The 12,411-nt window shown below is 44.5% G+C and overlaps 1 protein-coding gene across 1 annotated transcript in view; it reads left to right on the plus strand.

Annotated features, from left to right (window-relative positions):
• Positions 1-12,411, plus strand: part of POLG (DNA polymerase gamma, catalytic subunit) — a 47,501-nt gene that overhangs the window by 22,999 nt on the left and 12,091 nt on the right. Inside the window, exons 10-17 of the mRNA XM_067471451.1 lie at positions 1,642-1,866; positions 3,101-3,221; positions 5,016-5,081; positions 5,348-5,452; positions 6,853-7,013; positions 8,838-8,891; positions 10,884-11,001; positions 11,708-11,843. Coding sequence (XP_067327552.1) covers positions 1,642-1,866; positions 3,101-3,221; positions 5,016-5,081; positions 5,348-5,452; positions 6,853-7,013; positions 8,838-8,891; positions 10,884-11,001; positions 11,708-11,843 — 986 coding nt within the window. The remainder of the gene's footprint in view (positions 1-1,641; positions 1,867-3,100; positions 3,222-5,015; positions 5,082-5,347; positions 5,453-6,852; positions 7,014-8,837; positions 8,892-10,883; positions 11,002-11,707; positions 11,844-12,411) is intronic.

A 12,411-nucleotide genomic window follows, 5' to 3' on the forward strand; every position in this document is an offset into this window, starting at 1 on the left:
GAAATTAACGAACGAAACCACCCAAGCCTAGTATCTATTGATCTACTCATTTTGCATGTTTTTGATCTGCTAGGTTAGCAGAAGTTGGGGCTAACAACAGTAGCTCACCTCTTCCTGTGGATTCGAACTGCCAACCTTCCAGTCAGCAAGTTCTGCAGCTTAGCGGTTTAACCCAATGCACCCCCACAGCCCCCTAAAAAAGTTTTGATGCATTTTTTCTAATATAGGCTAGTAAATATGGGGTTTGAAACCATTTTGTCGAAAGTTTCCATTGTGTTTCCTTAATCCTTAGCTGTTCAATTTTTTTTCATTGTACTTCTCCAATTTTCAGTGTTGTTTTTATTAGTATTTAATTCCTCTTTCAATATCTGGATTGGTATATGTTTCAAATAATATATTTTTTCCTGCTATTTTCCCATACATCTATCAATCTACATCGATATCTATCTTCTGCCCAATTTTTTTTCCTTCTCAATTTCCCATTTTTAAAATATGATCTAGATTTTGATTTTGCATTTTATGTATTTTGCTTGTTTTATTGTGTTTTGTGTTATATTGCTTGTATTGTATCAATGGGCCTCATGTAAGCCGCACCGAGTCCTCCTGGGGGAGATGGAGCGGGGTATAAATAAAGTATTATTATTATTATTATTATTATTATTATTATTATTACATAGACATTTATCAATCTCCTGCCCAATTTTTTTCCTTCTCGATTTCCCATTTTTAAAATTATTATTATTATTATTATTATTAACTTTATTTGTACCCCGCTAGCATCTCCCAGAGGACTCGATGCGGCTTACACAGGCCGAAGCCTCAAAACACAATACAGTAAAACATAACACGACAGTAGAAAACACAGCAAATCAATAATTAAGTAAGCAACAACGACAATAACAATACATCATGACACTTTAAAACTGGGCCGGCCAGCGCAATGGGGTACAGGGTTAAAAGTGCTAGAGTGGCAGGAGGAGCATGGGAATAAAATAGTACGGTATGCAGTAATGTTAATTGTACTAAAGTGCTTCTAGGACTTGGGTGGGGGATTCCTAATCTGAGAAGGCACATCGGAACAGCCAAGTTTTTAGGTTCTTTCTGAAAGCTGCTAAAGTAGGGGCCTGGCGAAGATCTTTTGGAAGGGCATTCCAAAGTCTGGGGGCCGCCACAGAAAAGGCCCTGTCTCGTGTCCCCACCAAGCGCGCTTGCGACGTGGGTGGGATCACGAGCAGGGCCTCCCCAGATGACCGGAGCGAGCGTGTGGGTTCGTAGATGGAGATGCGGTCACGCAGGTAGGGTGGTCCCAAACCGTTTAGGGCTTTGTAGGTGAGCACCTGCACCTTGAATTGGGCTCGGAAAATAAATGGCAGCCAGTGGAGCTCCTTAAACAGAGGGGTAGACCTCTCTTGATAATGAGCCCCAGTTAGCATCCTGGCTGCTGCCCGCTGGACCAGTTGGAGTTTCCGAGCCGTCTTCAAGGGCAGCCCCACGTAGAGCGCATTGCAGTAATCCATTCTAGAGGTGACCAAGGCATGGACCACCCCAGCCAAATATGATCTAGATCTGCTTCTAGGCTTACCTTTCACTTTAAATCATCATCTTAAAATATTTAAGAGCTGCTTTTCCTCCCTGGTGTAGGTGGTACCGCAAATTGTGCCCGCGGTTGGATGACCCCAGTTGGGTGCCCGGCCCCAGCCTGATCAGCCTCCAGATGAGAGTGACTCCAAAGCTCATGCGGCTCACCTGGGATGGCTTCCCATTGCATTACTCTGAGAAATATGGCTGGGGATACCTGGTGCCAGGGAGGAAGGACAACCTGGCAGAGCCCGGTCCAGACGATTCGCTCCCTACCTGCCCCTTCAGGTAAGAAAAATAAGAGCTTTTGCGTGAACGCATTTCTGTATACGAACCCACACGATCTCTTCGATCATCTGGAGAGGCCCTGCTTGCGATCCCACCTGCATCGCAAGCGCGATTGGTGGGGACGAGGGACAGGGCCTTCTCGGTGGTGGCCCCTCGACTCCGAAACTCACTCCCCAAGGACATCAGGCATGCCCCAACTCTGGCAGTCTTTAGGAGGAGCTTGAAAACGTGGTTGTTCCAGTGTGCCTTCCCAGAATAAGGAAACTCCAAGCACCTTATTAGAGATCTAGGATCATCTGCACACCCCACCTGTCTTCAAAATACCTATCCTATTTCACCTGGTCATGCCCAGCATTTTTTTAACAATTTTCATTATTACACTTGGCTCTGCCATAGGTTCTTTTAATGCGCCGTGGTGTTATTGTTAATGTTTACTGCTTGTTTATGAGTTTATTTACTGTTGTATTGTTGTTGTTGTTGTTTTACTAATGTATTTGGGCTCGGCCTCATGTAAGCCACACTGAGTCCTTTGGGAGATGGTAGCGGGGTATAAATAAAGGTTTATTATTATTATTATTATTATTACTATTATTATTATTATTATTATTATTATTATTATTATTATTTTGGAGCAGGCATAGGCAAACTTCAGCCTTCCCTCCACGTGCTTTAGACCAACTTTAATTAATGTTATTATTATATATATATATATATTCATAGTTTTATATTGTTGTTTATTGATATTGTGACATTAAATTGTTGCCTATGTTAGCCGCCCTGAGTTGAGAAGGCGTTGAGAAGGGCGAGGTAGAAATGCTGTAAATAAATAATGTAAATAAATAACTCGCAAAGGGCCAAAATTATTGTTGTTACTGTTAATACGCATTGTCGAAGGCTTCCATGGCCGGAATCACTGGGTTGCTGTGAGTTTTCTGGGCTGTATGGCCATGAAGCCATTCTCTCCTGACGTTTCGCCCACATCTATGGCAGGCATCCTCAGAGGTTGTGCTATCTGTTGGAAAGTGGGGTTTATATATCTGTGAAAGGTCCAGGGTGGGAGAAAGAACTCTTGTCTGTTTGAGGCAAGTGTGAATGTTGCAATTGGCCACCATTATTAGCATTGAATGGCTTTGCAGCTTCAAAGCCTGACTGCTTCCTGCCTGGGGAATCTTTTGTTGGGAGGTGTTTCCTCATGTGCAGTTCAGTTGCACGTTTCCTTTCTCCCTTTCTATAGGGTTATTGAGCATCTATATCGGGAGCATTGCAAGGAGAAAGGCAAAGAGGAGCCCGTTTCACTGGACACCTCCCTGGAAGAAGAGCACATGTTAACAGAAAGCAGCACTATCTGGCAAAAGGTAAATAGGTGCATCTCGGAACCAAGCAGATATATATCAGAATTATTATATTACACTGTGTAACTTTAAAAAAAAATATGTTCCTAATTTGAAAATGTTATTTCCTGTTTAATTGTGTGGAACTTACCTTGAAAGTCGTTGTTCTACTCCAGGAATGTTTTAATTTTTATGGCTGCCACAAACTGTTGAATTGGTTGTGATTCTATGATGAGATATTCCTTGAAAAACAATAAAAACACGGGCCTGAATTCTGTTGCTAAGCCCAACTGGAATATACCCATTGAATAGATGGAATAATAATAATAATAATAATAATAATAATAATAATAATAATAATAAGTCAAACTACTCTGGGACTTCTGAATTCAGACCGACAGAGTTTTGGAGCACAATAATCTTGACCTCACAATCGTGTTAAAATACAAAGCATGGATCGTCGATGTTGCAATCCAGGATGACAGCAGGATTGCAGAGAAACAACTGGAAAAGCTGACACGATATGAGGATTTAAAGATTGAACTACAAAGACTTTGGCACAAGCCAGTCAAGGTGGTCCCAGTGGTGATCGGCACACTGGGTGCAGTGCCTAAGGACCTTGGCCTGCACTTAAACACAATTGACGCTGACATAATTACCATCTGCCAGCTACAGACTACCTTACTGGGATCTGCACGCATTATTCTCTGATACATCACACAGTCCTAGGCACTTGGGAAGTGTTCAATGTGTGATCCAATACAACAGGCAGCAGAGTGCCTGCTGTGGACTCATCTAGCTGTGTTACTGATGATGATGATGATGATGATGTTGCAATCCCAGGTGACAGCAGGATTGAAGAGAAACAACTGGAAAAGATGACACAATATGAGGATTTAAAGATCAAATTGCAAAGACTTTGGCACAAGCCAGTCAAAGGGGTCCCAGTGTTGATCGGCACACTGGGTGCAGTGCCTCAAGACCTTGGCCTGCACTTAAACACAATCGGTGCTGACAAAATTACCATCTGCCAGCTACAGAAGGCCACCTTACTGGGATCTGCACACATTATTTGACGGTATATCACACAGTCCTAGACACTTGGGAAATGTCCAACGTGTGATCCAATACAACAACCAGCAGAGTGATCTTGTCTGCTGTGGACCCACCTTGTTGTGTTTATAATAATAATAGTAATAATAATAATAATAATGTGTTATAGCAAGATGTCCCTCCCAGAAAGACAAATGTTTTTGCAGTTTAATAAGTATTTCCCACGTTTTTATGATAGACCCCAGGCATGTAGCCGGGGGGGGGGGGGGGGACGACTTGGGGGGCTTCAGCTCCCCCCCCCCCCCCGAAATTCTCATGGTGGTTCGCGAAAAAGCCTTCCTGGTGCAGTATTTAAACTGTAATGTTTATTCATATCATGATCTGATCACCATACTCAATATATCCCATATGCATGGGGGGATTGGGGTAACGATACAAAAGGTTTGCTAGGGTAGACCCTCTTTCTCTCAGTCTCAGCCCCCCCCCCCCCCGAAACAAACTCAGCCCCCCCCCCCCCCCAAATCGAAATCCTTTCTACGGGCCTGATAGACCCAATTAGGAAATGACATTTTAAACCCAGGAAAGGAAATCATGTTCTATAGTGCTTTCAGTGCTACCTTTCTACATGCAGGGAGTCTCCCATATGCAGTTGAATGTTCAGTGAAACCTTCTCTTGGTCATATGGAGAATTATGGAGGTATTTTGAAGCTTCAGAGAGGAAAAAGGGGCAGAGAATGTTCACGGCGTCTCTTTCTGTTTTGTCAGGTGGAAGAACTCAGCCGGATGGAGGTGGAGATGGATGTCGATGCCATGACCAATCAATTGAGGCAGGTAATGGCATGCCGCATCAAAAGGGAACAAAACAGCACTTGGCATGTGTCATTCAGAACTGTGGGCCTGGGATCCTGGATAAAGAGATGTAGATTATAAAAGCAGATTTTCCCAAACATTTTCTCTATTCTGGAACGGACAGTTGGGAGGATTTGGGCATACAATCAGTAGCTGCAGAACTTTGCTGCCTGCGAAAGTGAGACAATGGGTGCGTATGACATCCTGGGTTGTTTTCTTTTTTTGCCTTCTTGTCTGATGTCCAACAGGATGAGATGGGGTTTGCACAGAGCCATCCCGAATATCACCACGGCAACGGACCTTACAATGAGGTCAATATACCTGGATGCTGGTTTTTCAGGCTGCCGCACAAGGTATGTGCAAACTTCCCAGGTGTCTCTTGTGTAGCATTGGCTATTTTTTTTATACAGGTCTATAGTGACAGAAATTGGGAGCTATCGAGCATTCCACTATATTTTTGGGGATCTGGGTACTAAAGGCCTCAAATGCAGGCCCATTGCCTGTATTTTCTCCATCCCTGCTCTGTGTATTTTATTTATTTATTGTGTCATCAGCAACCATACCATTGTATTACATTTCTAACAGAACAAAACAAACAAACAGATAAAAAAACACAAATTTTGCAAACTTGGTAGTTGATTAAATGTCCTTTGCCCAGTATCTGGCCCCTTGGAGTGCCTCTGATGTTGCCGCAAAAAGGTCCTCCATTGTGCATGTGGCAGGGCTCAGGGTGCATTGCAGCAGGTGGTCAGTGGTTTGCTCTTCTCTGCACTCGCATGCTGTGGATTCCACTTTGTGGCCCCATTTCTTGAGGTTGGCTCTGCATCTCGTGGTGCCAGAGCACAGTCTGTTCAGTGCCTTCCACGTCGCCCTGTCTTTTGTGTGCCCAGGGGGAGTCTCTCATTTGGTATCAGCCACGGATTGAGATGCTGGGTTTGAGCCTGCCACTTTTGGACTCTCGCTTGCTGAGGTGTTCCAGCGAGTGTCTCTGTAGATATTAGAAAACTATTTCCTGATTTAAGTTGTTGACGTGTTGGCTGATACCCAAACAAGGGATGAGCTGGAGATGTCTCTGCCTTGGTCCTTTCACTATTGGCTGCTACTTCCCGGTGGATGTCAGGTGGTGCAATACCAGCTAAGCAGTGTAATTTCTCCAGTGGTGTAGGGCGCAGACACCCCGTGATAATGCGGCATGTCTCATTAAGAGCCACATCCACTGTTTTAGCGTGGTGAGATGTGTTCCACACTGGACATGTGTACTCAGCAGCAGAGTAGCAAAGCGCAACGGTAGATGTCTTCACTGTGTCTGGTTGTGATCCCCAGGTTGTGCCAGTCAGCTTTCGTATGATATTGTTTCTAGCGTCCACTTTTTGCTTGATGTTCAGGCACTCCTTGTAGCAGCAGAGTAGCATAGCGCAAGGGCAGATGTCTTCACTGTGTCTGGTTGTGATCCCCAGGTTGTGCCAGTCAGCTTTCGTATGATATTGTTTCTAGCGCCCACTTTTTGCTTGATATTCAGGCAGTGCTTCTTGTAGGTCAGAGCACAGTCCAGAGTGACTCCCAGGTCTTTTCAGCGCCTTTTGGGTGTGCTGCAATGCTCCCGTGGGATTCCTTCCCATGTAATAATCCTCAGAGCTCGGGATGCTTGTCTATTCTTAAGGTGAAAGGCACACGTCTGTGTTTTAGATGGATTAGAGATCAGTTGGTTTTCTGTGTACTGGAGTGCCATTGTCCTCTTTTCTGCTGTTGTAAGGATGGGAGTGACAATAACGTCGGAAGCCCTTTTGCCAAGGATTTCTTGTCCAAGATGGAGGATGGCACCCTCAAAGCTGGAATTGGAGCCACGGATGGGACGCAGGCTCTTGAAATCAACAAGAAGATCTCCTTTTGGAGAAATGCCCATAAGCGAATCAGGTGAGCAGGGCCTCTTGAACTCAAGTACAGGTAACGCGTGGCTGCATTGTGTCTCCCCTTGACTGTTATGCAATGCTTTCTGTACTCTGGAGCCCCCTTTTCCTCCCCATTCGGCCTTTTTCCATAGCTAATTCAACTTCTCATGGTTGGATTCTATAGTGATAAGAATGAGAAGACTTGATGTCATAAGAGATCTCTGTATTGGCCACGGAAAACTATAGCTTGCCTACTTAAGTTGTTGTATAGGTAAAAGTAAAGGTTTTTTTTTAAAAAAAAATAGTTTTGAATGCTGAGTTATAAATATTATGCAAGTATTATTTATGGTTGGGATGGCCCACATATGGCTTTCCAGGTGTTCTAAGGTTAGGTAAAGGCAAAGGTTTTCCCCTGACATTAAGTCTAGTCGTGTCCGACTCTGGGGGGTAGTGCTCAGGTCTATTTCTAAGCTGAAGAGCCGGTGTTGTCCATAGACACCTCCAAAGTCATGTGGACAGCACGACTGCCTGGAGCACCGTTACCTTCCATCCGGAGCAGTACCTATTGATATACTCACTTTTGCTTGTTTTTGAACTGCTAGATTGACGGAAGCTGAGGCTAACAGCCGGAGCTCACCTCACTCCCTGGACTCAAACCACCAACCTTTCAGTCAGCAAGTTGAGTCCCCCCAGGGGTGAGAAAGGCGGTATATAAATACTGTAAATAAATAAATAAATAAGTTTAGCAGCTCAGCGGTTTAATCCACTGCGCCATTATAATATTATAAATAATAATAATAATAATAATAATAATAATAATATAGGTAAAGGTAAAAGTTTTCCCTAGACATTAAGTCTAGTCGTGTCCGACTCTGGGGGTTGGTGCTCATCTCTATTTCTAAGCCGAAGAGCCGGCATTGTCCTTAGACACCTCCAAGGTCATGTGGCCAGCATGACTCCCTGGAGCACTGTTACCTTCCTGCAGAAGCAGTACCTATTGATCTACTCACATTTGCATGCTTTTGAATTGCTAGGTTGGCAGAAGCTGGGGCTAACAGCGGGAGCTCACCTCACTCCCTGGATTCAAACCACCAATCTTTCAGTTAGCAAGTTGAGTCCCCCCAGGGGTGAGAAAGGCAGTATATAAATACTGTAAATAAATAAATAAATAAGTTTAGCAGCTCAGCAGTTTAATCCACTGCACCATTATAATATTACAATATATAATAATAATAATAATAATAATAATAATAATAATAATAATATAGGTAAAGGTAAAGGTTTTCCCTAGACATTAAGTCTAGTCGTGTCTGGAGGTTGGTGCTCATCTCTATTTCTAAGCCGAAGAGCTGGCATTGTCCATAGACACCTCCAAGGTCATGTGGCCAGCATGACTCCCTGAAGCGCTGTTACCTTCCAGCCAGAGCAGTACCTATTAATCTACCCACATTTGCATGCTTTTGAGCTGCTAGGTTGGCAGAAGCTGGGGCTAACAGCAGGAGCTCACCTCGCTCCCCGGATTTGAACCACCGACCTTTCAGTCAGCAAGTTTAGCACCTCAGCGGTTAAACCCGCTGCGCCACCGGGGGCTCTTTCCCAATTTCTCAGTTTGCAGAGAACTCAAGGAAGATGATTTTGTGCTAGATATGTATAATAGACAAGAGTAGTTCATATCGTCAGGACTTCTGGAAGTCCTGAATTAATTGCCATTGTGAGCTCTTTTCTGTGGCTATCTAGATTTGTAAAGCTCATAAAGAAGACACGAATGATACAAAAACGAATTCTTGACCTTCTTTTGTGTTTGCGTTTCAATGCAAATTTACCTTGATCCCTTTATCTGTCCCCTCAGTTCCCAGATGGTGGTGTGGTTGAAGAAAGGGGAGCTTCCTCGATCAGTGACCAGGTATTTAGATGGAGATGTTTGATACTTTTCTCTGTATTCCCTACTATTTTAACTCTAGACACGTTACTAAAATGATTCACATCACTATAAGACAAAGATGACAACCTACAGATAGCCGTCTTCTTGATTTCTAGTGCACTTTTTCTTTAATGGTGGCCCTAGATAGATAGGTAGGTAGGTAGGTAGATAGTAAATTTTAGAATTTGGATATTTTGTTGTTCATTCGTTCAGTCGTCTCCGACTCTTCGTGACCTCATGGACCAGCCTACGCCAGAGCTCCCTGTCGGCCGTTACCACCCCCAGCTCCCTCAAGGTCAGTCCAGTCACTTCAAGGATGCCATCCATCCATCTTGCCCTTGGTCGGCCCCTCTTCCTTTTGCCTTCTACTTTCCCCAGCATCATTCCCTTCTCCAGGCTTTCCTGTCTCCTCATGATGTGGCATTCAAAGGACTTCCACTTTGTCTCTAGTATCTTTCCCTCCAATGAGCAGTCGGGCTTTCTTTCCTGGAGGATGGACTGGTTGGATCTTCTCGCAGTCCAAGGCACTCTCAGCACTTTCCTCCAACACTGCAGCTCAAAAGCCTCTCTCTTCCTTCGCTCAGCCTTCCTGAAGGTCCAGCTCTCACATCCGTAGGTGACTACAGGGAAGACCATGGCTTTGACTAGGCAAGGGATCTTGGTTGCCAGTCTGATGTCTCTGCTCTTGACTATTTTATTGAGATTGGACATTGCTCTCCTCCCAAGAAGGAAGCGTCTTCTGATTTCCTGGCCACAGTCTGCATCTGCAGTCATCTTCCCACCTAGAAATACAAAGTCTGTCACGGCCTCCACGGTTTCTCCCTCTATTTTCCAGTTGTCAATCATTCTTGTTGCCATAATCTTTGGATATTATTGCTTAAGAAATTCCATCCAGAGAAAAAGTGTTCCTACCATACAGCAAGGGAACCCTGGCAGACCATGCAAAAATAATCTGCGAAACCCACCTCCTCCAAGGGGAACTGAACCACTTAAACTGAGCTCTACAAGCCAATGGATGCTCCACCTCAGACATCAGAAGACCTGCAAGATCGAGAAGAAGCCACGAGAGTCAAGATGAAGATCCACCCAGAGGAAAAGTGTTCCTGCCATACATCAAGGGAACCACTGACCGCAGAGGGAAGCTGATGAGGAAACACAACCTACAAACTATCTACAGCGCCGGGATTGTGGCGCAGCTGGCTGAGTGTCAGCTGCATTAAGATCACTCTGACCAAAAGGTCATGAGTTCGAAGCCAGCCCGGGTTGGAGTGGGTGTCCAGCCATTGTGTAGCCCATTGTCGACCTTTGCAACCCGAAAGACAGTTGCATCTGTCAAGTAGGAAAATAAGGGACCACCTTGTGTGGGAGGCTAAATTTAACTAATTTATGAGGCCATAAAGAAAGAAGACTCCGGGGAATGTGGAATGCGGAAGAACTTCATCGGTGTCGTTGATGGACGATGAAAAGCAGCAGCTCCCCTGGCGGCCAGAAAAAAGTTAAATAGCCTCGGTGCTAGGAAAACAAAGTTTTTTCTCTCTTTTGCAAAGAATTATAGCAATACAAATAAAAATCAAGGTAAATATGGGTATCTGACAGTGAATGGGTTGGAGAATGTCCCTCAAAAGTCATTAGATAAAAGTGGTAGTCTCAGAGAGCACAGAAATGTTGTCCCTTGAAAATTATTATAAGAAATGTTACCTCAATGTGTTGTCAAAGGTTTCATGGCTGGAATCACTGGGTTGTTGTAGGTTTTTTGGACTATATGGCCATGTTCTAGAAGCATTCTCTCCTGATATTTCACCTACATCTATGGCAAACATTCTCACAACCTCAGAGGATGCTTGCCATAGATGTAGGCGAAATGTCAGGAGAGAATGCTTCTAGAACATGGCCATATAGCCCAAGAAACCTACAACAACCCAATATTACCTCCATTTAATAATTAAATTGCATCACATGTTGCACTATTTTTAGGCACTCAAACTATGATGAAGAAAGCTACTATGGGGCCATCTTGCCACAGGTGATCACTGCTGGGACCGTCACACGTCGTGCCGTAGAACCTACCTGGCTGACTGCTAGCAATGCCAGAGTATGTATACTCCTACTGATTGTTGTTGTTAAGAGAAGTATTTATTTATACTTGTTGTTGTTCATTCGTTCAGTCGTCTCCGACTCTTCGTGACCTCATGGACCAGCCTACGCCAGAGCTCCCTGTTGGCCGTTACCACCCCCAGCTCCCTCAAGATCAGTCCAGTCACTTCAAGGATGCCATCCCTCCATCTTGCCCTTGGTCGGCCCCTCTTCCTTTTGCCTTCCACTTTCCCCAGCATAATTGTCTTCTAGAAATACAAACACCTAGAAATACAAACCCTGTCACGGCCTCCACATTTTCTCCCTCTATTTCCCAGTTGTCAATCATTCTTGTTGCCATAATCTTGGTTTTTTTGACGTTTAGCTGCAACCCGGCTTTTGCGCTTTCTTCTTTCACCTTGATTAGAAGGCTCCTCAGCTCCTCCTCGCTTTCGGCCATCAGAGTGGGGTCATCTGCATATCTGAGGTTGTTCATGTTTCTTCCAGCAATTTTCTTCCAGCAATTTATACTTACTTATACTTATATTTATATTTGTCAGCAGAATATTCTGAGATGTTTGATTGTCAACAGGAATACTAATTTTCTCCATAAGCAGGGGGAAAAACCACATAATTGAAATAGGATGGAATAGTGTTTTGTGTGCGTGACATTTCTTGTGTGGAGAAAGTCTGCAGTCTAACGAAAGGGGGTTCTGGTCTCATAGGCCGACCGAGTGGGCAGTGAGCTGAAGGCCATGGTCCAGGCCCCTCCTGGCTACCACTTGGTTGGAGCGGATGTGGATTCCCAGGAGCTCTGGATAGCGGCTGTCTTGGGGGAAGCCCATTTCGCTGGCCTGCATGGTGAGTATTGGAACTGCCCTCTCACTTTCGGCCTTTTCCCTCCACGTGTTTTGGACGTCCACTCTCACAATTTCTATTATTTATTTATTTACGACATTTATATGCCGCCCTTCTCACCCCGAAGGAGACTCAGAGTGGCTTACAAGATATATACCTGTCCAAATGTATTCTCCCCTATCATAGAATCATAGAATCAAAGAGTTGGAAGAGACCTCCTGGGCCATCCAGTCCAACCCCATTCTGCCAAGAAGCAGGAATATTGCATTCAAATCACCCCTGACAAGTGGCCATCCAGGCTCTGTTTAAAAGCTTCCAAAGAAGGAGCCTCCACCACACTCCGGGGCAGAGAGTTCCACTGCTGAACGGCTCTCACAGTCAGGAAGTTCTTCCTCATGTTCAGATGGAATCTCCTCTCTTGTAGTTTGAAGCCATGGCTCCATTGCGTCCTAGTCTCCAAGGAAGCAGAAAACAAGCTTGCTCCCTCCTCCCTGTGACTTCCTCTCACATATTTATACATGGCTATCATATCTCCTCTCAGCCTTCTCTTCTTCAGGCTAAACATGCCCAG

The sequence above is a fragment of the Anolis sagrei genome, chromosome 9, assembly GCF_037176765.1.
Source record: "Anolis sagrei isolate rAnoSag1 chromosome 9, rAnoSag1.mat, whole genome shotgun sequence".
Lineage (NCBI taxonomy): Eukaryota > Metazoa > Chordata > Lepidosauria > Squamata > Dactyloidae > Anolis > Anolis sagrei.